The sequence below is a fragment of the Hylobates moloch genome, unplaced genomic scaffold (assembly GCF_009828535.3).
Source record: "Hylobates moloch isolate HMO894 unplaced genomic scaffold, HMol_V3 SCAFFOLD_1, whole genome shotgun sequence".
Lineage (NCBI taxonomy): Eukaryota > Metazoa > Chordata > Mammalia > Primates > Hylobatidae > Hylobates > Hylobates moloch.
Window position 1 is genome coordinate 90,086,335 of NW_026652276.1, and position 23,746 is coordinate 90,110,080.

General features: G+C 41.7%; 1 protein-coding gene across 10 annotated transcripts in view; it reads right to left on the reverse strand.

The window, feature by feature from the left end:
• The window catches only part of FMNL2 (formin like 2), a 328,925-nt gene that overhangs the window by 42,797 nt on the left and 262,382 nt on the right, over positions 1-23,746 (reverse strand). For all 10 annotated transcript variants that reach the window (XR_004370380.2, XM_032755709.2, XM_032755713.2 and 7 more), the window contains exon 10: positions 224-298. Coding sequence is in view for 9 of the 10 variants with exons in the window: in XM_032755709.2 (XP_032611600.1) it covers positions 224-298 (75 nt within the window). In the remaining variant the exon portion in view is untranslated. The remainder of the gene's footprint in view (positions 1-223; positions 299-23,746) is intronic.

Sequence of the window (23,746 nt, forward strand, 5' to 3'; positions counted from 1 at the left end):
GATTACTACTTCAGTCTTTACTATACCGTGTATGTAAGGAATAAAATGGAAATCAAAGAGAAAATACAGATTAAGAGGGACATTCTAGATTGGATCTATAGCATGTTAATTGCAATTCCCTGTCCTTTGTAATATAGATACGTGTGTGTGTGTGTGTGTGTGTGTGTATTTAAAAAAAAAAGTTGAAATTGAGTTAGCTTCATTGAATACTGAAATAACTCACCATAAAATCTATGTTATTGTCTTCATTCCTGAAATGTTCCATCAACTTCTCAAAGCGCTGTTTTTCTCCGCAAACCTGAAACACACATTTTCATTGTGCATGTGACTTTCTAAACATAAACATTCCAAAATTAGATGCAGAAATTTCAGCTTAATAATGATTTCCAGAATATCTATCTTTTTCTCTCTCATAAACTATTTACTTCCCTTCTAAGCTAGTTAACCCACAAACAGCCATATGAGCTGCAACCAAAAGCTGATCTTGGTTTCTTTTCCATATTCTCTTGATATTTTGAAATCCACATCAAATGTGTTTTTCTTTCATTGGTTGTCTTTGTAGTCTCACCAATTTTTTAGCATGCATTCGGAATCCAAGAATGTAGTCATGGTAAAAAAAAAAAAAAAAAAAAAAAAATGACCATAGTTTCCTTTTGTAAAAAGGAAAAAAGACATGCAAAAAGAGATGAGTATTTAAATTCTTTAAAAGGCACATTTAAAATGTTCATATTATATATAACTGAATCAAAAAATCTCATTGCATAAACTACAATACAGAAGTTAACCCACTGAAGGTGAGTATAGAAATCTGCAGTAATTTGTGAAGTAGCATCCCAGAATCCTGAAACACATGCGTTCAGCTAATTAATGTTTTCATTGATCAGATGAAACAAACATAAAATACTGGTAACTCCAGGGCCCAAAGGTATTTGCATATACATGAAATAAAATACGTGGAGCTAAAAAAAAAAAAAAAAAAAAAAAAAGTCAAAAAAGATTTCTATCAAGTGACTCTCTGGGGACTTTTTTTCTTTTTTTTAGATTTTAGAGACAGGGTCTCACCCTGTCAACCAGGCTGGAATGCAGTGGCACGATGATAGCTCACTCTAGTCTCAACCTCCTGGGCTCAGGCAATCGTCCTGCCTCAGCCTCCCAAGTAGCTGGGACTACAAGCATGCACCACCACACCCAGCTCTGGAGACTTATTTTTAAAGTCAAAGGACAAACTTTAATTCTGTCAATGTCCTTGGTTGACTTTTTTGGGGCAAAGTCCTATTCCCACTGGTTTATTCATTTCACCTTCAGAAAATATTTCTCCAAACCACTCCTGACTGTTTGCTGCATTAGTAAGACACAGTCCCTTGGTTAACATTTTGCTAATTTAATCCAGGTTTCACATGCTAAACTCCAAATTTTCTGATTCCATTTGTGATCTCAGGGATAACTCAGGTCAATCCTCAAAAATTCTTCTAAAATGTTATTTCATAATGCAGCTATTTAATGCAGTCGTGTGAAACTCCATGTGAATATATATATTTTTTGGTGAAAAGAAAGTCCCACAAAGGCAGGAATTCTGTTTTGTTCACTACATAGCATCTATATCAATGCTTAGTACATTGTAAGTTCCCAATCGTATTTGTTAAATTGTACCAAATAAAAGATAAATGAGTAATTATGTTAAAATTCACTTCCCAAAATGATGAATGACTTCCTGTTCTCCATGATGAAGCATTAAACCATGGTAGACAGGCACCACCGGGGGTAAATCCTTAGTGGTGGCCATCTCTAAACCATATGCTGGGAACGTTAAAGTGAACAGCCTTCAGCCTCTGAGGGCCTGCTAGTCTCAAAGCAGTATTTCCAACAGATTCAGATCACCATTTACTGCATTTTCATGACAACTCTCCATGAAAATTTATTTATACCTGCCTTAACAAAACATAATTTCAGAATGCAGAGGGACAGTGCATGGAAGGTAGAGTCTAAAGTAAAGTCTTTAAAATTGGCCTGGCATGGTGGCTCACACCTGTAATCCCAGGGCTTTGAGAGGCTGAAGCAGGAGGATCACTTGAGCCCCAGAGTTCAAGACTGGCCCGGGCAAAATAATGAAACCTTTGTCTGTACTAAAAATAAAAATTAAAAAATTAGCCAGGTGTGGTGGCACGTACCTGTAGCCCCAGCTACTCAGGAGGCTGAGGTGGGAGGATACTTTGAGCCCATGAGGTCGAGGCTGCAGTGAGCCATGACCATGCCATACACCAGCCTGGGCAACAGAGCCAGACCCTGTCTCAAAAATACATACACACACACACACATGCACACACACACTCACATGACCAATCCCACACTGGAGAGTCTAATTCAATCGGCCCAGGTGGTGCTGGGGGGACACAGGCATGCATAATTTTAAAAGCACTATGGATCATTTTGATGCTCCACAATGGCTGAGAACCGGAGATTTAAGGGGTTACCACATTCTGCCCCCATCCTCAGCTGGCCCCTCTAGACAATATACAGCAAGTTCCTGGAAATGAAAGGTTTGTTGAAGGGGCTGAGGCAGTACAGGCCCAGCTCCCTAGACTATGACATCAGCCACATCTTATGCCCACAGAGACAAGCAACCCTTGCCTGCAAAAAGGGACCTGTGGGCAAAAAACCCTGAGGTTTTACATGCAAAAGGTCAGAACTACAATGTGAATTTTCTTTAGCAGAAACCCCAATATAGGCTGGGCACAGTGGCTTTTGCCTGTAATCCCAGCACTTTGGGAGGATTAGGTGGGCAGATAACCTGAGGTCAGGAGTTTGAGACCAGCCTGGCCAATATGGTGAAACCCCATCTGTACTAAAAATACAAAAATTAGCCAGGAGTGGTGGCACACACCTGTAATCCCAGCTACTTGGGAGGCTGAGGAAAGAGAATTGGTTGAACCCAGAAGGCAGAGGTTGCAGTGAGCCGAGATCATACCACTGCACTCCAGCCTGGGTGACAAAGCGAGACTCTGTCTCCAAAAAAGCAGTTTACTTCGGTCTTGCTGTGGGTGATTGGTAGTGACAGTAAGAGAAAAGGAAAAGAGGCCATCCTGAATTCGGGGAGAGCTACCAGCTCTCCTGAGAAGCAGACGGTGACTCATGTTTGGTTGAGGGGCTAGGCACATGCTAAACCAAATGAGGCAACAGCTGTTCATGAACAGTTATGACAAAACCAATTCCTAGGGAGGCAAAGCTCTTCAAAGAATGTCAGAAAGCTGAAAAATACCTTTTGCATAATCTGATGCTCTCAATTTATGAATTAGACCTACACAGAGATTAAACCTCTCTAATCTGATGAAAGGTTGAGAGAGTGGCAGAACCAAGGCTAGAACCAGGTCCCCGATGGCCAGCCTGAGGTTCCTTCTCCCACATTGCCCAGAATGCCCATATAAACATATTCCATTAAAGAAGGTAGTTAAGGCATTCCAGCAGTATCTGAGACACACAGAGATGAAAAACATTATCACTAAAAGACATAATCATTATACCATGCATACTTTGACATCCCTGCACCAGAAATTTCCATGGAACCGCTAAAAATGATAGATTCCTAGAGTCTATATTGAGACATACTGCATAAGAATCTCCCCAGATGGGCCTAGAAATCTGTGAATACTCGTGGTTGTTGGACCAGCATCTGGGAACCAATGGCTCATATAGTATCAGACTGGCTGATTAAACCCTCAGTCTTTCTGACTACCAATTATAAACTGATTAACTAGATCATTAAATCTCCAGCTCATTGAACTTCTAACTGAGCAATACAAACACAGTTACTGTAACTGGGTATCACAGGAATGCCACAGGAATGGACCCACTGCCCCTACATAAGTGCAATGAATAATAAGGTAACCCAAAAATAATCAAGGGGTGCATGTTGGGTCTTAGAAAAAATAGGTTTTAAACGGCTGGAAAAGCACATGTGGACAGCAACAAACTACTCATAGCCTGTTACTTTAAAAGATGGCATCAAATATAGAAGAAGCAACACTAGATTTCATGGTGGATAAGGATCCCAAAAAACACATCACTAGCCTGGCAGATAGACCTGAAGTAGATGTTAAGAAGAGCCTTGAATATATGTGTTTCTTTAGAGATCCCTCATTCTGTCAACAGACAAATCCCTGCTGAGAACATGTGCGTTACAAAACAGAGAAATACCTTTAATCTTAAAAAAAAAAAAACAGACTTAAATATCTTCCTATTTATAGCTGCTATGAACTTGGCAAAAATAACCCAAATGCACAAAATGACATTATGAATACAAATGCCGGCTTTGGGAAACCTTGGAAGCAACAGAGTGACCACCCTCCACGGTAAGGACTAGAAGGACCCCTACTACCACAGCTCCACCAAGCCCAAGGCTGCTTTGCTGCCAATCTCAACTAATGAACTCAGGGTTGTGTTTCCTGACATGTTCCACAGGCACAGCATGGATTCCAGAGCCCCCCTTGTTTCTGAGGAAGGAAAGGAAGCATGCAGGCCAGGTTCACATTTGTTTCTCCATTACTTAAGCAATCATTAAACAAGTGTACACTACAATCCCACAGGAAACAGGAAGATATGTTTGGGGAAGGTTGGTAAAAGTTGTGTCCCACATCAAAGGGAAGTCGTCTTCGTTCATACTGCTCACATCTGGAGCACCCCCACACACTGGGTGAAACAGGACCATCATGGTGGAACATGCTCTCTCCTTTGCAGTGGCCTCTTCAGAAAATCGGTGTGGATGAAAGGAACGAGACACTAATTTTCAGTTATTTTCAGAATCCATGCATTGGCCTGCATGGGAATGAACTCAAGCGCTTCATCAAAACGTTTCTAAGAGCCAGGAGCATATTTGCACATGTACATCATTACACATTCTATATTGATGCGTATCACTTCCATCTGCCCACAAAGGCCAGATAATACACGGTGCAAAAACTTTTTAATAAAAAAGCTATATTCTTGCAGCTGAAACGTGTCATTCTTAACTTTTATATTCACTGGTATATCTCGTTCTCCCACCAGCTTTGATACCAGCTTCCAAATCAGTAACATGTACTCTATTAAGTGGGGTGGGGAGAAAGTTTAAGAGCTACAGAAAAACTGAGCCGAGTAGAGTGGCAAGGAGCCCTTCTGTGCACTGGACTGCCCTATCAGGAATTAGACGACTACTGCTAGCAGCTGGGGCTACCAGAACTTAGGTAAACCAGTAGACAAATAAAAGTATATGCCCTGGAAAAGTATATACCCTACTGAAAACCAAGAGGCATCTTCATTATAAATCATCTATAAACCAGTTGCATGTGAATAAATTCACGATCCCAGTTAATGTTGTGTAAAGTAAAAATGATCAGGCTCCAATCCTGGACCACAGACTTCAGTCTGCTAACACAGCCACCTATCTGCCCATCCCTGTGGGGTCCTGCCTAATACAACTGCCTCTCTTTGCACCTTCAAGCTCTAACACTGATGAGGGTAAAGGGCTATAAGGGTAGAAATGGGACGATGTAGCATATTAGACAAGACTGTAAAACCTGGGTTATAAGTCACAGTTCAGCCACCACCCTGTTGTTAGCTTGGACCACTCAGCAAACATCCCTGGACTTCAGTTTTCACATCCATCAAGTTGAGCGCCTTAGGCCAGGTGCGGTGGCTCACACCTGTACTCCCAGCATTTTGGGAGGCCGAGGCAGGTGGATCACCTGAGGTCAGGGGTTTGAGACCAGCCTGGCCAACATGGTAAAACCCCGTTTCTACTAGAAATACAAAAATTAATCGGGCATAGTGGTGGGCGCCTGTAATCCCAGGTATTAGGATGGCTGAGGCAGAAGAATCACTTGAACCAGAAAAAAAAAAACGAAAAGAAAAGGGAGGCTTAGATGATACTGCTGGTTTGCAAGCCATACTTTAAGAAAGCAATCGGCCGGCGCGGTGGCTCATGCCTATAATCCCAGCACTTTGGGAGGCCAAGGTGGGCGGATTACCTGAGGTCAGGAGTTCGAGACCAGCCTGGCCAACGTAATGAAAACCAGTCTCTACTAAAAATGCAAAAATTAGCTGGTTGTGGTGGCGGGCACCTGTAATCCCAGCTATTCAGGAGGCTGAGGTAGGAGAATTGCTTGAACCTGTGAGATGGAGGTTGCAGTTAGCTGAGATCACGCCACTGCACTCCAGCCTGGGAGATAGAGCGAGACTCCATCTCAAAAAAAAAAAAAAAAAGAAAAGAAAGAAAGCAATCAGGGTTACAGAGGAAATAAAGGAGAAGAAACTATATGGGTTACAGAGCTTTGGGAGTAAGGCGGAATTCCAAGTCAGGGGCTTGGCAGAGAAAGGGAAAGCCTAAGTAAGGTTCTTGAGAATTCCACCCTCACTATCCAGATCTTCTTTCTTCTACTTACTTAGTTGTCTGATAAGATTGCTTTTGAGGAAAAAAAAAGGTTTCATTGCAAATAAAAAATTTGAAAAAAATTCTCTCCCTCAGTATTCTTGAATGTCTAAAATTTTCATCTAGCATGGCAATAGAACATGATATTGCCAAGCTGACTGGCATGGAAGCTCCCCAGAAAAAAATTCAGAGGAATGCACTTCGCTGTGCCGGCCCCGAGTACCAAACATAAAGGTCAAACCACTCTCTCGCCCCATCTGGTTCACTCCTGATTGTGAAGCTGAGAAATCCCACACCCTGCACAGATAACATGGGCCACTCCCAGGACAAGCAAGATTCATTTTCATGTAAAGGAGAATTGAAGCAAAAGCACAACTTCTGCCAAAAAAATAACTCCAACTATGCTCTCCAACATCTGTGAAAGACATTTGTGAACAGTGTCCCAAACCATTTGGATCAATCTGGGACCCTAGAGGCAAAGGTGGCTATAGTTTAAAGCATCTCAAAGGGTGAGCAGCGGTTAGGGGATGCTTTCCCTAAAGGCTAATAGTGGAGAGGCAATGGTTTTACAAAAACCTTGGGTATTATCTTGCCAGCCAGATGTTGAAGTGAACACACTCCCAGACTTCAGCCACCTCTCTGTCCCTCTTCAAGGTCAGTAACACTCTCTGGCTTTCCCCACAACAGCTCCCAGGGAACCATGCAAAGTCTGTAGCCAAATTGAGGCCTGACTCTTATGAGATGGCTATAAAACATGCTTCTGGGTTAGTTATATAAAAATTAAAGGCCCTTTGCTTAAGTGTTTCCTTCTTGCCTTGTTGCCTGGCGCCTGCCTCAATACTTTCTTTTTCTCTTCTTACAATAGGCCCCTGTGATCTGCAAGGCTCCCTGCAGGAAGGCACCGTTTTAGAGGCACACTCTATTATGACTGATTAGACGACCCTTCTCGGGGCCTGCCTGAGAACAAAAGTTCCGTTTTCTTCTCAGGGCCTTGTGAAGTGAACAGTTATTTCATAGTTAGTCCTAGGTGAAAACCATCTTTTACCATCTACTGAGTGCACCAGCAGTCTGAGGTTACTGACGCCATAATGGCCTGACGAAACCACTTTTCTGGGGTGTTCTGTGGCTGTCAATGGTCTGTTATTGTTGTCTCTTGAAGTGATTGGACATTTCATACACATACACCACGCAGCAGCTGTGACAGAAGCAGATCACTCCGACCTGCTGCTGGCTCTCACGTCTCCTTGGGATTTAACTGTGAATATGTTCACCCAGCTGAAACGCTATGAAACTGAATAACCTTATCTCACTCTGCTAAAACAAAAACTAATGAAAGCTAAGCAACTAAATGTATTCTATAACCTAGTCAACCCTCCTCCTTCATAAATACAACATTTATATCAATCCTGGACCAGGAGATGACTATGAGCCTGAGGTTTCATCTGCATAATGCTAAACACCCTTGTGAAAACTTCAGTAACTTTTCCAGGTGTTTCCAAATATCCAGATGTTTGGCAGGAGGCACACAGAGCAGCCAGATGACTGTCTTACTTTCCGCACCCATATTTTGCTGTACTGAATAAAGAATCCAAAGATAGAAGCAAAAGGATAGTAAAATCCCCGAAGGACGACTCATTAACGCATCACCCCTTAAACGAGAAATGTCTTTTTACTACCTCTCTAAAAAAAAAAAAAAAAAGATGACCTTCAATAAATTCTAGAGAGTAAAACTCCTCCTTGCAATAGGTCATAAATGATCTCTTTCCAAAATATGCTTCAAGTCCTACCTGAACCTCTCTAGCTTCAATGCAAGACTCATATCTCCTGGTCATTAGGAAGGACAGAGAGTCTTTCAAGGCTACTTGTAATGGTTAACTTTATGCGTCAACTTGAGACGGTGAAGTGATGTCCAGAGAGCTGGTGAAATATTTCTGGGTGTGTCTGTGAGAGTGAGTAAAGAAGATGTCCCTCTCCAATGTGGCTGGGCATCTCCAATCCACTGAGGGCCCGAACAGAACAAAAAGAATTTGGAGGAAGGGTGAATTCTCTCTCATCTTGAGCTGGGACATCCATCTTCTTCCCCTGCCCTTGGACAATGGAGCTCTTCGTTCTCAGGCCTTCAGACTTGAGCTGAATGACACCCTAGCTTTCCTGGATTTCCAGCTTACAGATGCGTACCACGGAACTTCTCTACCTCCATAACCACGTGAGCAATTCCCATAATGTTTCCTCTTATATCTACAAATATATCTATAGATGTCCTGTTGTCTCTGTTTCTCTGGAGAGCCCTGACTAATACACCTCCATTTCTACTAGAAAGCCAAAATACCTTTCATTTCTTCAATAAAGAATGATATTTACTGATTGACTGATTGAGACAGAGTCTCGCTCTGTCACGCAGGCTGGAGTGCAGTGGCGCAATCTTGGCTTATTGCAATCTCTACCTCCTGGGGTTCAAGCAATTCTCCTGCCTCAGCCTCCTGAGTAGCTGGGATTAAAGGCACCTGCCACCAGGCCTGGCTAATTTTTGTATTTTTAGTAGAAACAGGGTTTCGCCATGTTGGCCAGGCTGGTCTCGAACTCCTGGCCTCAAGTGATCCGCCCACCTCGGCCTCCCAAAGTGCTGGGATTACAGGCATGAGCCACCGCACCCAGCCTGAGAATGGTATTTAAATAGCTACCTGAGGATTACATGACAAAGGCCTTCAGTCCTCTCTGGGATGACTTACCAGTCAGACCCCTCAAAGTAGAAGGAGCCTAACACTGTTCTTTATTTTCAATCATTTATCTTCACAGCTTCATCCTTTGAGCATATCCAATTAGGTCAAGCTGAGCAAGGGAAGGGACACAATGACATCTCTAGAGGTCACATGTTCTCTAAACCACAGCAAGAGCACGTGGCTAGAGCTGTCTAAAGCCTGCAGCAATTTCAGATCTCGGGGCCTGCGCAAGAGGCAGCTGTCAGCCCATGCTCTCCTCACACCTAAATCACTACAAATCTAATCAGTGCATGGTGTGCCATGAATGCAGAGTCCTTGAAGACAAGGACTCTTGGATAGATCAAATATCTCAGGCCAACAACAGGCAAATGCCTGCAGTTTGTCTACAGCTTGCTTCTCTCATTTTCCAACCCTTCTACTTTCATCTTTGCTTTTCCCCCAGTTCACCCTAACACCCATGGTCACCTCTGGATCTTAACCAGAAGGACTTTGCACTTAGCCAGTTGGAACCACTTCCACCCAGCCCAAGATGACAGCAGACAATGGATTTGGGTACCAGTTCTAAAAGTGTGGTCCTTGAACACCAAGGGTACTTGAGGCCCTTTTATGAGGTTTGTGAGGGTAGCATTATTTGTATAATAATACTAAGATGTTACTTAATACTTTCACAGTGTTGGCAGTTGGCACTGGTGGCACAAAAGGAACAATGAGTGAATACTGCCAGTGCCATAGCATGCATCAAGGCAGTGCACCAAATTATACCGGTAATCCCTGTATTCATCACAGCCATGCATTCTCAGTTTAAAAAAGCCAGTTTCACTTAAGAATATCATCGATGAAGCAGTAAAAGGTATTAATTTTATACATCTCAACCCCTAGATACACATCTTTATGATAATCTAGACGATGAAATGAGGAGTCTGCATAAAGCATTTCTGCCGCATATTGAAGTATGGTTGTCTTCAGGAAAAAGCATTTCTGTGATTATTTCAGTTGCAAGATGAACCAGCCACTCTTTGTTCTTACTTGAAAGCATGACTGACAGATTCAGACTTATGCACTTGGCAGGTATTTTCTTGAAAATGAACAAAGTGCACCTTCTAATTTAAAGATAACAGCTGACAATATTTGTTATCAATGATAAAAATTAAGCTTTCAAACACATGAAAACTGTACCCACCACCAAGAGTCTGACTGCTTCCCAGTATTTAAAGAATTTTCTAATGAGATTGGAGGTAAAAACAATGCATGTGACTTGTTAAAATGGTACATTAGGAAATGTGCCAATTATTAGAAGATCTAGATAACTCAGTGTACCATTATTTTCCAAATGATCACTGAATGTTGTTACAAGTTTATAAATTCATTCAAGGTGCAATATAGGCAAATAGATTTTAATGCAACAGTATGGAAAAAGCTCATCGATACGATTTCGGATTCTACTTTGTAACTAACCTTTAAGAAATTATTACTTGTCTAGTGTTTGTATAGTATCAAAGAAGAACGTCCACTATTATCTGAAAATGCTGGTGACATAATTCTATTTCATCTACATATCTGTGTGAGGCTAGATTTTCTTCATCTACTTCAACAAAAACAACAGCAGAAGTGACTAAACGCAGAAGCAGATCTAAGAATGCAGCTATCTGCTACGAGTCAATCTCCTTAAGTGCTGAGATTACAAATGTGAGCCACCATGCCTGGCCTGAAATTTTGTTGTAATTTCTAATATGGAAAATATCAACATATAACTTGCATAAACAAAAGCTCTTTAGGGACCTCAGTGATTTTTAAGAGTATAAAAAGGGCTCCGGGGCCAAAAGTTGGAAACTACTGGATTACAGAATAGCCTCTATTTCTATAAAGATGATGAATTCTTAAACCTAAAATCTAAAGAAGCAAATAAATGGATAACTAACAGTAAAATTCCTTGCAAGATTGTTTGGGAATCAACCATACCATACAAAGAACTACTAAATGTACCACCTCTGCATAAAAATGAAGCCACATCACACAGAGACCAATAGTGTCTTCATATAGAAAGGAGCCCTCCACCATTTTCCAAGGTAGAAAAAAAAGAGCCGGGCGCAGTGGCTCATGCCTGTAATTTCAGCACTTTGGGAGACCAAGGTGGGCAGATCACTTGAGGTCAGGAGTTCAAGACCAGCCTGGCCAATATGGCAAATCCCCATCTCTACTAAAAATACAAAAATTAGCCAGGCGTTGTGGCATGTGCCTATAATCCCAGCCGTTCTGGAGGCAGAGGCAGGAGAATCGCTTAAACCTGGGAGGAGGAGACTGCAGTGAGCCGAGATGGTGCCACTACACTCCAGATTGGGCAGCAGAGCAAGACTTGGTCTAAAAAGAAAAAAAAAAAGACTTCCTTGCAATTCTTCTGTTTAATAAGGCCAGGTACAATCCCTGGTACTTATCAGGTTGGATGGAAGCAGCCCCTAACTGTTCTCTGATTATCTCTGGGGTGTACCCACTCTGTCACATGTAGACTCATTATAAGGCTAGAAGTTATTCTTTTTTTTTTTTTTTTAATTATACTTTAGGTTTTAGGGTACTTAGAAGTTATTCTTTTACCAAAGCCAGGTGAATGTTAGATTTGAAGCGAGAATATGGGAAAGGGACAGAAAGAGATCTCCTCCACATGGGAAAAAATATATATATATAGAACACACATTCCTCAAAGTTCAGAAATTCATACTGAATGAATCCACCCAAGTAAACAAATTTGTCTGGGACGCCTGACACCATAATATCAAACAATCATGGGCCGGGCGTGGTGGCTCATGCCTGTAATCTCAGCACTTTGGGAGGCCAAGGCAGGCAGATCACTTGAGGTCAGGAGTTCGAGACCAGCCTGGCCAACATGGCAAAACCCCGTCTCTACTAAAATTACAAAAATTAGCTGGGTGTGGTGGCGTGTCTGTAGTCCCAACTACTCAGGGGCCTGAGGCACGAGAACTGCCTGAACTGGGGACGTGGCGGTTGCAGTGAGCCGAGATTGTGCCACTGCACTCCAGCCTAGGTGACAAGAGCAAGACTCTGCCTCAAAAACAACAACAATCAAATCAATCAATCATGAACAAATACACAAGGAACAAAATGATCATTATCTTTTACCAATGTGCTAAACATGTTCTTGACATGTTCCACATAAAAAGCACCATTTACTAATTTTACACCTATTCCTGGAAAATAGTTGAAATGAAATGAAAAATTCAGTGTTGTTCTTGGTGGTGAACCAGTAAATCTGGGATATCACATGTGTTGCTAGTACAGTTACTGGCAGGGAAGGAGCCCTCATTTTCCACTGCCAAAACCAAACTGCCAAAACAACACAGAGCCTATAGCTCATGTTACCATGACGGGCCATTTCCACTCCCCTGTGACGCAGAGTTTGCGGGGAACATCTTGTCAGAGAGCTCAACTGCAAGATGAGGGGTGACTGACAGTGACTGGTGGACCATAAGTAGGAACCACTGGGCTATTTTCTTCTAGTGAGTGTGTTTCAGTCAATTGTGAATGAAAACCGAGTCTGACTAGATATTCTTGGCAGACTGATACACAGAACTAAAGAGCTGGGCAGTAGCCACACACACCACTGTGTTGAAAGGAATAAAGAATGGCTGTTGAGCTGCAGTAGGCATAAGTTTGGGGTAGGACAGGGGAGCTGGGAAATGAAAAGCTTAAATCAAGACTCAAAAGCTCCATCTTTCAAAAGCTACACAAGCCAGGGATGCTTCCTCCGCAGACAAGTCCTCAACAGTACCTCGTGCGGTGGTACTAACAGCATGGCCAGCACAGCCAGCTCACTCTCAGTCTAGGGAAACAGCGAGGTCCTTAGACACACGGCAGATTTTTAAAATGAAACTTGAGCCAAGGGATTGATGCAGCCACCTTCCAGGTAGTCATAAAAGGGAACTTAGGTCCGAAGTCACAAGACTGTCTAGTCATAGTGATCTCTTTTAGGATTGTTGCAATCCTGCCAACTGGCCTCAGACATGTCAGTTTTTGTTCTTGTTTGAAAAATGAAAGCACCTATCATTTTATTATCTAGGTACCTTGTTTTCATATCTGCAGTCAAAGAAGCACTTAATCTTTCTTAGAGGGAACTTTTTGAATATGTACACAAAATACATGTTACATATACAGGCATGTGTACACAAAGTTTTATATACAATCATAAAATTGTAGACTTGGAAGAGATATAAAAACCACTTGACTAACTTCTCACCTAAAGCAAAAACTTACATCACAATATACCAGACCCACCAGGAATCCTCTCATCCTCTTGACCATCTTCCCCTTTGTACTGTGCTGGTCTCTTCTGAGCATCCTTCTAGCCCATTCTAACCTTGTCTCTTCACTCTTTTCCTTCTGGACTGGGGTCCCTGTGGGGGAGTTTTCCTCCTTAGTTACTTAGTCACAATCCCTATTTGGCGCTCTCTCTCTCACACGCACACACACACACACACACTCTCTCTCTCTCTCTCTCTCTCTCCCTCTTTCCCTAGTCACCTCTGTTTAAACTTGTTCTCTCATTCATTACCTTCACTGCACAGCTAAGAATCTGACCTTGGGCATTACACCCTCACTAAAAAAAAAAAAATTAAAAAAAAAAAAAGTTTTATTTTCTTTGCCTGGAAAAAGAAATCCCCAGATTGTATTTGTTCACTATAGTTGGGCTACTTTCTGCTTCATTAAGTGTATATTATTTGAACAGATTCTTATTCTCCTCTTGTGTCCATTCTCATATTCGGTGGATCACCCTATCTCTTGTTGCCTTTTCTTTCATTTTTTGGCTGCATATTCATTGCCATGGCCACAAACTGGGTCCAGGGCTCAGTCATTTGACAATTGAACCACCTGTCTTCCAGACTCCAGCATCTCTCCCCTCTACTGTATTTTCTGCAGAGCTACACAATACTCCTAAAGTTTTAACCAGATTACATAAAAGGCTTTTTGCAGATTTCCACAGAATCAAATGCAATATATATATAGCATTTTCTAAACTGTAAAGTATTAGGCAACTATGAATTTCTTCCCTTTCTCTTTTTTCCCTCCTATTTGTATCTATCTTCTAGTTGAGGTGGGTTTTTTTTGTTGTTTTTTTTGTTTTTTTTTAATCACAGGTTTCCAGTCTCTCCACCGTTTCCTCAGAACCTCATTCATGCTTGCCTCTTGCCATGTTTTATTCTGTAACATGGACCCCGGTCAGATATTTTTCCTGGTTAAAGAACAAATATATTCTGACTTATGCTGCCTTTGAGACAGATTTCATGCCAATCTCTCTGCTCCCAGAATTCTCTCCATCAAATCAGGTCTCTTCCCTTCCTGATCACCCTGCTCAGGACCTACCCACTTCTCCCACTGGGCCCTGTACAAACAGCATGGTCTGTTCTGAATTTTACCAGTAATTTTAAACACCCCAATAATCTATCCAATCTCTAACCATTCCCATTAGGTTTGCTTTTCGGTGGAAAATTGAGGACAATATAAGAACATGTGTGGAAAGTGCCTGGAATGTGAGACATGTTAATGTAAGGCTGTATATGAACTCTGAGTTAAATGGATCTGTGTAAAAATCCCAGAGTTGCCATTTACTAGAGACGTCAGTAGGCCCATTTGCTCTGAGCTCTCCCTCTGTGTTCCTCCCTCAGATGGTGTATCTGAGAATCAACAAAATAATATATACTAGTCTGCCAGCACTAAGGAAAAAATAAACAAACAATAAATTTTTTATTAAATAGAAAATTAACTAATAGTAGCCTTACTATTTCTGCATATGTATATGCCTTTTTATGTACATGACATAAATACACTAATGTTTACAATAAAGAAGAAAACGGAATTGATTCATGAACTCTGCTCATGCTTTCTTTCTGAAGAGAATTGCTGGTTTGAAAGAAACCAACAAACAAAGCCCTTATTGACGAGAGACTCCACATAAATAAAAAACGTGCTTATGTTTTACAAGAGTTTAAATTTCAAATGAAATTTGAACTTGACTCACATAGAGAGTCGAGCTCAATACACACATTCATTGTCAGTAACACCTAATGTTTTGGTTTAAATTATACTTAGGTATAAAAATATAAATACATGCACAATTCTTAAAGTTTTAAATTACTGTCCTCTTAGTGTTGACCTGAGTGTATATTTGGTCCTCAACTAAATACCTATTAAAGTCAGTCCTGCCCTTCTCAAGGCAATACAAACTTCTGTGGCACAGAAATGAGTTATCTTTTTCTTTTTTTTCTTTTTCTTTTTTTTTTTTTTTTTTTACAAAGTCTCGCTCTGCCACCAGGCTGGAGTGCAGTGGCACGATCTAGGCTCACTGCAACCTCTGCCTCCCGGGTTCAAGCGATTCTCCTGCCTCAGCCTCCCGAGTAGCTGAGACTACAGGCACGCGCCACCACGCTCGGCTTATTTTTTGTATTTTTAGTAGAGAAGGGGTTTCACCATGTTGGCCAGGATGGTCTCTAACTCCAGACCCTGTGATCACCTGCCTCAGCCTCCCAAAGTGCTGGGGTTACAGGCGTGAGCCACCGCGCCTGGCTGCCTTATCTTTTCTTTAGAGACAGGTTCTCGCTGTGTCACCCAGGCTGGAGTGCAGTGGTGTGATCACGGCTCACCGCAGTCTTGACTCCCTGGACCCAAGCAATCCTCTGGCTTCAGCCTCCTGAGTACCTGGGACCATAAGCGTGCACCACCATGCCTGGCTGATTTTTGTATTTTCTGTAGAGGCAGGGTCTTACCATGTTGCTCATGCTAGTTGTGAACTCCCAGGCTATGGCAATCCTTCCACCTTGGTGTCCCAGGGTGCTGGGATTACCAGCATGAGCCATCACGCCTGGCCTGAAACCTTTTATTTTCTAACGAACTCCCCTTACTCTGTAACGGGGTCATTGTAAAAAGTATATTTGTTCAACAGTCTGATGGCAATTCCAAACAGTTCTGATTCTGTTTCACAGTTTTGAAGAACAGGTGGTAGTTTAGAGAGATGTTACACAAAAGATAACTGAGCATCTTTAGAAAAGACAAATCTAGCCATATAAAATATTACCAGAGGGAGGCCGGGCACAGTGGCTCACGCCTGTAATCCTAGCACTTTGGGAGGCCAAGGTGGGCAGATCATGAGGTCAGGAGTTCGAGACCAGTCTGGCCAATATGGTGAAACCCCATCTCTACTAAAAATACAAAAAAATTAGCCAGGCATGGTGGCACTCGCCTGTAGTCCCAGCTACTCAGGAGCTGAGGCAGGAGAATCGCTTGAACCCGGGAGGTGGAGGTTGCAGTGAGCTGAGATCGCGCCACTGCAACCCAGCCTGCGCGACAGAGTGAGACGCTGTCTCAAAAAAAAAAAAAAAAAAAAGTTACCAGAGGGAAAATCTAACTCTGCACAAGAGGGATAGTCTAGCCATGTGAGGGATTATTACTTACCAAACAGTCCAAGCAACAGAAATAAACACACACACAAGAGTTGTCCCAGTGCCACTCCAAATCCTCTCATTTGCTTCCTTTTAGGGCTTATTACTGTGCACACATATGTCTTTACACTTATTCATATTATACACACACATATATTTAATATACATATACAAATATACAGACAAGCATGCATACACACAGATACACATATATATTATTTATATATGATTTATCTTATCCTTCTTCCTGGTTAACCATATCCAGCACTTCATAACTATTTGAACAGCTGTAGTTGAACCTACGGGTGTTTGTTTGTTTGTTTGTTTGTTTTTAAGACAGAGTCTTACTCTGTCACCTAGGCTGGAATGCAGTGGTGCGATCTCGACTCACTGCAACTTCTGCCTCCCAGGTTCAAGCGATTCTCCTGCCTCAGCTTACCAAGTAGCTGGGACTACAGGCACATGCCACCCGGCTAATTTTTTGTATTTTTAGTAGAGACAGGGTTTCACCATCTTGGCCACGCTGGTCTCGAACTACTGACCTCAGGTGATCTGCCCGCCTTGGCCTCCCAAAGTGCTGGGATTACAGGTGTAAGCCATACATGATTATTTAATAAGATGGTTAATATAACCCTGTGTGTAGGGCTTAGTACTGGACTAAATAACTGCCAAAATAAGCTATAATCAAGAATTCCTTGACAAATAAAAACAATAATTTTTATTTTTACTTAATATAAAACTACTTTAAAAAGCAGCTAGAAGGCCAGACATGGTGGCTCACACTTGTAATCCTAGAACTCTGAGAGGTCAAGGTAGGAGGACTGCTTAAGGCCAGGAGTTCAAAATCGAAATGAGCCTGGGCAACATAGCAAGATCTTGTCTCCACAAGAAATTATATATATATATATATATATATATATATATATATAAAGCCAGGTGTGGTGGTACACACCTGTAGTCCCAGCTACTCAGGAGGCTGAGGTGGGAGGATCACTTGAGCCCGGGAGGTCCAGGAGTGAGGGAGTAAAACAGCAGGGAAGTAGCTCCTTTACACAGGAAGAGCAAACCAAGAAGATCCTTAAATAGGCCTTTCACGAAATAAATGCCAGAATGGCAACCAAATCCTGCCCGGAGACTGAAAACTTCCATTCAAATGCTTTTTAGAGTTGGTGATATTGCCAAAGCTGTCACAGTTTTGACTCCGATTTTCTGATCAGCTCACAGCAGAGTGCTTCATACTGTCCTTATGTACCTTAAACCAGACAATATCAAAATGTCAAAGAAATACTTACCAAGTGAAAGCTCATGTTTAGGGAACAGTACCAGTCTCTGTCTCAAATTCTGCAGGGTTTAAAATAACACTCAGCTCTCACTGCTTTCTCTTGGGGTTCTCCTCGTTATCTTCCAAGAATATGAAATAAGGGCACATATGCCAACTTTTATAGTTGGAAAAGGGTATGCATTTTAGAAGCGGCATTTTTATAGCAATAGAAATAACACAGCAGCAACACCCTAACACCCTGTTTGTTTTTTTTTTTTTTTTTAAGTGGCTGCTACATTTAAAATAGAGGATGAGGTTCCCTATTGTATAAAATTGTACTCAGGCTTGCGTGGAGCAGAAGGGGTCTAATTAAAGTCAAGTTGTGAAGCAAAGCATCTCTACATTTGTACAACAGATAATGTGATAATCTGGTCTGGCTCTGGGCACTGTTACCCTGCTGTACTTCCTCTTTTTTTTTTTTTTTAAGCTCCCCAGGACCACCAAAAAAGGGCAGTCCTGAAGACGTGATAAGTGAATGAATACGGCAGCTGATGAAGCAGATGACTCTCGGTGGAGAAAGGGGCCCAAGAAATGAGAAATATGAATGGTAAGATTTCTGAAACAAATCTCAGACCCCAAACACACCCTGCTCTATCAAAGCAACTGCATGCTGAGCCCACTGTTAATTGATTTTCAGAGCAAAACATACGAGCAAATTCTTTATTAACAGAGTCAATCTAAACAGCCAATGTGACTGGGGAGCATATTTGCTCCCTTTAGGCTGTGTGGCACTATGAAGAGCCTGGGATAAGCAAGGGGGCCTTTTCTGATCTGCCTTTAATTTCCTATCCCAATTTTTCTCTTTCCATGCCCTAATCCCTTTAAAACTGGAGATTCGGGGCAAACTAAAGTTCTCGAAGCTTTATTAAAACACTACCTTCTTGGTATAAAATGACATCCTCACTCCTTTTTGTCTGGTGTGACAGGCTGAATGATGTGTGCCTCCTACCCGCCAGGATGTCCACATGCTAATTCCTATTCCCGTTGACTATGTTGCCTCATACAGTAAAAAGATAATCTCCCCATCTGAAGTTCCTTAGTTTGATCATATCTGCAAAGGTATCATGATATCTGCAAAGGTATGATCAAATTAAGGGACTTCAGGAGAGGAGACTGTCTTAGATTATTATGGATGGGCCCAATGTCATCACAAGGGTCCTCAAAGGAAGAAGGCCAGAGAAGTCAGAGAGAAAAGGCAATGTGTCAATAGAAGCAGCGAGACAGAGACAAGATGCTATGTCGCTGGCTTTAAAGCTGGAGGAAGGGGCTGGAAGCCAAAGAATCTAAGTGGCCTCTGGAAGCTGACAAGGCCAAGGAAATGAAATCTCTCCTGGAGCCTATACACTCATTTTATTCTTCTGGTCTACAGAACTGTAGAATAATAAACTGGTGTTGTTTTAAGCCACTAAGTTTGTAGTCATTTGTTACAGCAGCAATACGAAAGGAATACACCTGGTTAACCTTGTTCACCCTAAACTCTGCTCAGGCACCCTCTCCTATATATAAGGAGCCTCCTTGAGAGCTCTTTCCCCATCTGCCTCCAGCCCTACTTTGTCTTGGTCAGCTGTTCCTCTTCTTTGCAGAACACCCTGCAATTACCTTTATAAAGCCTGGTATTACAACTGTCGAAGTAGTTATCTGCTTCCTCAACTAGCCTGGGAGGCTCTCTTTTAAAGGTAGGGCATATGTCTGATTCATTTTCATATTCCACTATTTATCAATGTTTCTGACACATAGAGGGCACTCACATTTTTTTCAGTAAGTTAGTATGACTCATCCCTTAACGATCAGGAGGATACCAGCCTTCGTTCCCTTAACCAGATGTTAAAGACACTAATGGTAAAGAAATAACTAGTTCATTACCAGAAAATAAACTTGGACATCCTATGAAAATGGCTCCCTTCTCTACGGAAGGCTCTCACAATATCATTTGCCCATAGTAGATTCACGTGAAAGAATTAATAACTATCTTTTTTATCTCCAATCAAAAAGTTTATAAAGTTTTCAATCAAAAGGAAAAACCAAGTATTGGATTGAGTAAAGAAGAGGGAGAAAATGAAAGACAAATAACAATAAACATTTTGGTAAATCTCATACAGTTACTGAGGTACGAGACTTACTGAGGTATACAGACTATGATGGCATGAGCCCACAGCTCTCTCTCCCACCCCACATGTTCTGCACAGTAACCCGATGCTCCAATCATGAAGAAGAGAAGGCATTGCCTTCCCCTTGCATCCGGGTTGGGCTCAGGGCCTCACTGGGAATCCAGATAACATGGCAGAAGTGACACTGTACAGCTTCTAAGACCAGCTCAGAAGACACTCAGCAGCCTCTGGCTCTTTGAATGGTGGCTCTTCAGATGCTCCTTCCTGAGGCACTCTCTCTCAGAAGCCAGACGCTATGCTGTGAGAAGCCCAAGCCACGTCGAGTTCTACATGGAGGCTCTCTGGTTGATAGTCCCAGCTGGGCCCAGCCCTTGAGAGGTATCATAGCTCAAAAACTAGATATGTGGGTGAAAGAGCCTCCAGATGGACTGGCATCCCCAGTCAATCAGATCTTCCCTGATGAGGCCCCAGACACAACAAAGAAGAGACAATCCCTGCCATGCCAGCCTGGCTTCCTGACCCACAGAAGCCAGGAGCCTAATAAAATGAAGTGTGGGGTGCTTTCGTATCCACAGCAAAAAATTGCAACAGTTGATAAACAGACAAAAAAAGTTACTCAGCAGCATTAACACCACATTAAGACTAGGGCTTTGCTTCCTAATGCTAAAGAGGAGGACCAGCCAAGAAGAATCTTGGTGAATTAGGTCAACCTAATTCTGGCCTGATACCGCAAAATACATACACACTCTAGGGCTGTGGCTCCCACAGTTTGAGATTTGAGAGAATACATTGCTTATAGTTCAATGAGAGACTAAAAAATGTGAGTACTCTTACTTTACCACTTAGGAAGTTATCTGGATGGTCTCATGCTAGATTTACAATCCTATACCCTCAAATGCTTGAGAGGTTAGATTAGATGGGATTAAACTCAGAGGGATGCTGGAAGCACACCAAAATCTTCACTCTCCTTCCTGCCCAATTTGGTCCACTATAAATAAAACTTGACAGGCTTTCTTAAATCAACTTAATAATGTGTAGCACGAGTGCCTTCAGATGCCCAGTAGCTAAACCACACATCAGCTTTCTTAGGAAGCCTTCTAGCAACAGGCAGAAAAAAAGAACAACTACTGCCAAGAGTGCTGTGCACAAGAGTGCTGGTGGCCTTGAGTGACTCATTCAACAAGGCTCCATCTTTCTATACTGGAAGGTCAAAAGAGGGAGGGAGTTGAACCTTTAATAACCAAACTCAGGCTTTTTCGCTAAAGCCAGATGCTGTCATTACAGAAGCAGATGAGAACACAGTTATAATTGATCCGAAATCCTGATGAATTCCAGGCGCACCTCCCAGCAGCCTGGGAGAGCTGGTGCCTCAAAGCCCTCAGAGGATTTTATTACTCGTGTCATAGTGGCTGTCCCACTGTAGAGTCTACAGGGCCTCAGTACTTTTCCTCTTTGACTTCAAAAGGAAGCATTTTTTTTGCCAAACCTTTGGAGACACTTTTTAAAAGCAAGCCATTTTCTCAAATATATCAAAGAATACAATGGAAAAAGTTAAAAGACTAAGAAAAAGTTGAGAGCAAGAGCTAGGTTGAAGACTTCAAGGTTCCCCTGGGAAATGAGATGAAGTGTGGTGTTTAGAAATCTGAAGCGGGGACTGGTTGAGGTCCTTAACCAGTAGATAGAGTTTTATGAGCCAGCAGATTGCTAGCTATGGTCCATGTCATTTGGAAGAGAAGAAAAAGCATGACCAGAACCCCAAATGGTATTTCTGGTGGCGCAGCTTCAAAGGCAGAGCCAGAGTATAGCCACATTTTAGGAATGCCTGCCCATTTTCCAAGCCTGGTTCTCCGGGTTCCTTGTCAAGTCTGTGCTTTTCTCAACATCTTTTCGATCAACCCTCTCCTCTATGTGTTAGAGTCAGTTTCTGCTTCTTGCAAAGAAGACTCTGAACTAATATAAATATCCAAAGGGTGGCCTTTACTTCCAAATGTATTTTTTTCTGTTTGGTAGTCTCGGGGCTCAAAAATATACACTGCCACACAACTAAGAAAGAATCAATTTAGGGAAGATGGTCATATGTCCTTCCACGAGACTATTAATAAATTAGCCAATAAGAAAAAACAGATGACTCCTTGTTCTCACGCTGGTCCTTATTTCAAGACCACAAATTTTCATTAAGAGATATTTCAACACAAAACCAGATGTGTTAATCCCCTTAAAAAAATTTTTTTAAGGAAAAAAGAATTCAAGGAGCGCAATGGTTGACTATTAATGATTTAGTCTTCATCTACTCAATACACTCATGTTTTCAGGCATGTCACAAACCACGCACAGTATAAGCTTACTATCTGTATTCATGTAATTAAGACTCATTTGTCATCATGTACATTGAAGCCATGTATGTGTTTGCTCAGTGACATCAGGCTTAGACCCCAATCCCATCCCCACCATAAGCAAAGCTTTGGGTTAACATTCTTGCCACCATCACATACCATTAAACTAAAGGTGCTCCCTGCCTTCCTAAAACATGCACGTCAACTATTACAAGATTTGTAGCAAGATTTTTTAGGGAAAAAAATATAAGATTGGGATTCTAAATATTCATCAAAACATGAGAAAATGATGTAATCATATATAAAAATCTTGCAACGGCTAAATAATAACTTCCTTTAATGTACATCTGAACTAATTAATTAATGGTGGTCAAATTAGATAGAATGGATTTGTTGGCTCAAGAGGTAGAGGGGGAAAAATCCTGCTACATAAACTACTTAAGATACATGGCCTTTTAAATTTCTTTCTAGCATCTGGTTCCATATTGTGTTAGTACGCTTGGCTATGCTCTAACAGCGATCAAAGCCCAAAGGGTCTGGCTACTCTAAAGCATATTACTTTATTTGTAAAAAATAGATGTTGAACTCCCCTATTCCACCCCTCATTCCTGCCAATAAAAACAAAGATAATCCTTTCATCCTTCTTAGGCAGATGAATGGAATCCCAACTTACTAAAAAAGATAAAAAGCTTTAAAAACAATCTTCTTGAAGGCAAAGACTCTTCTTTGGTCCTCCTTCCTGGTATCCTGGTACCTGGTATGGTACTCTCTCTGCCATATGTGGCTCAAAAGGAATTATTTACTGAACAAAACCCTATCTGCACAGGCTTGCCAGAATACAATAATGAATATTATTATAAAACCAGAAGATTCCGATGACATTTCGGTTAAAGAGGTTAAAGAATTCACTTTAGTATGATGCGAAAAAAAAATTCACTCACACAAAGACAGGAAAAAAGAGGAAGGGATTTAAGAGACTTTGAGCTGTGAGTGGTATTGCATGTTTTAGAAAACAAGATCAACACAGAATAACACCTTTTGCACCTCAAGATTGGATAAATCGGTTGAGGCTCTTCTGACCTATCTATAACAACTAAGTTTGTCGGGGGCATGTTGCTACCTTGTCTTCATTCCCATGGCTATTAGGATAATAATCCATTTGCTTGGTCTGTCTATATTGTTTTGAGACAAGAATAATGCAGGATGTTTGCAGCAGAATAAAAAATTCTAAGCAGCAGTTTCATATGACTAAGCAAAAGAAAACTGCTGAAATAGCTGCAGAAGCTTGGGGTTGATAAGACCCTGAAAAACAGGGTGTGGGCCAAGCTGGCAAAGACAAACTGGGTCCAACATGGTGCTGGATTTGATCCAGGTTTCTCCTAGGACCTTATTCTATGCTCATTCACATATTCAATCATATAC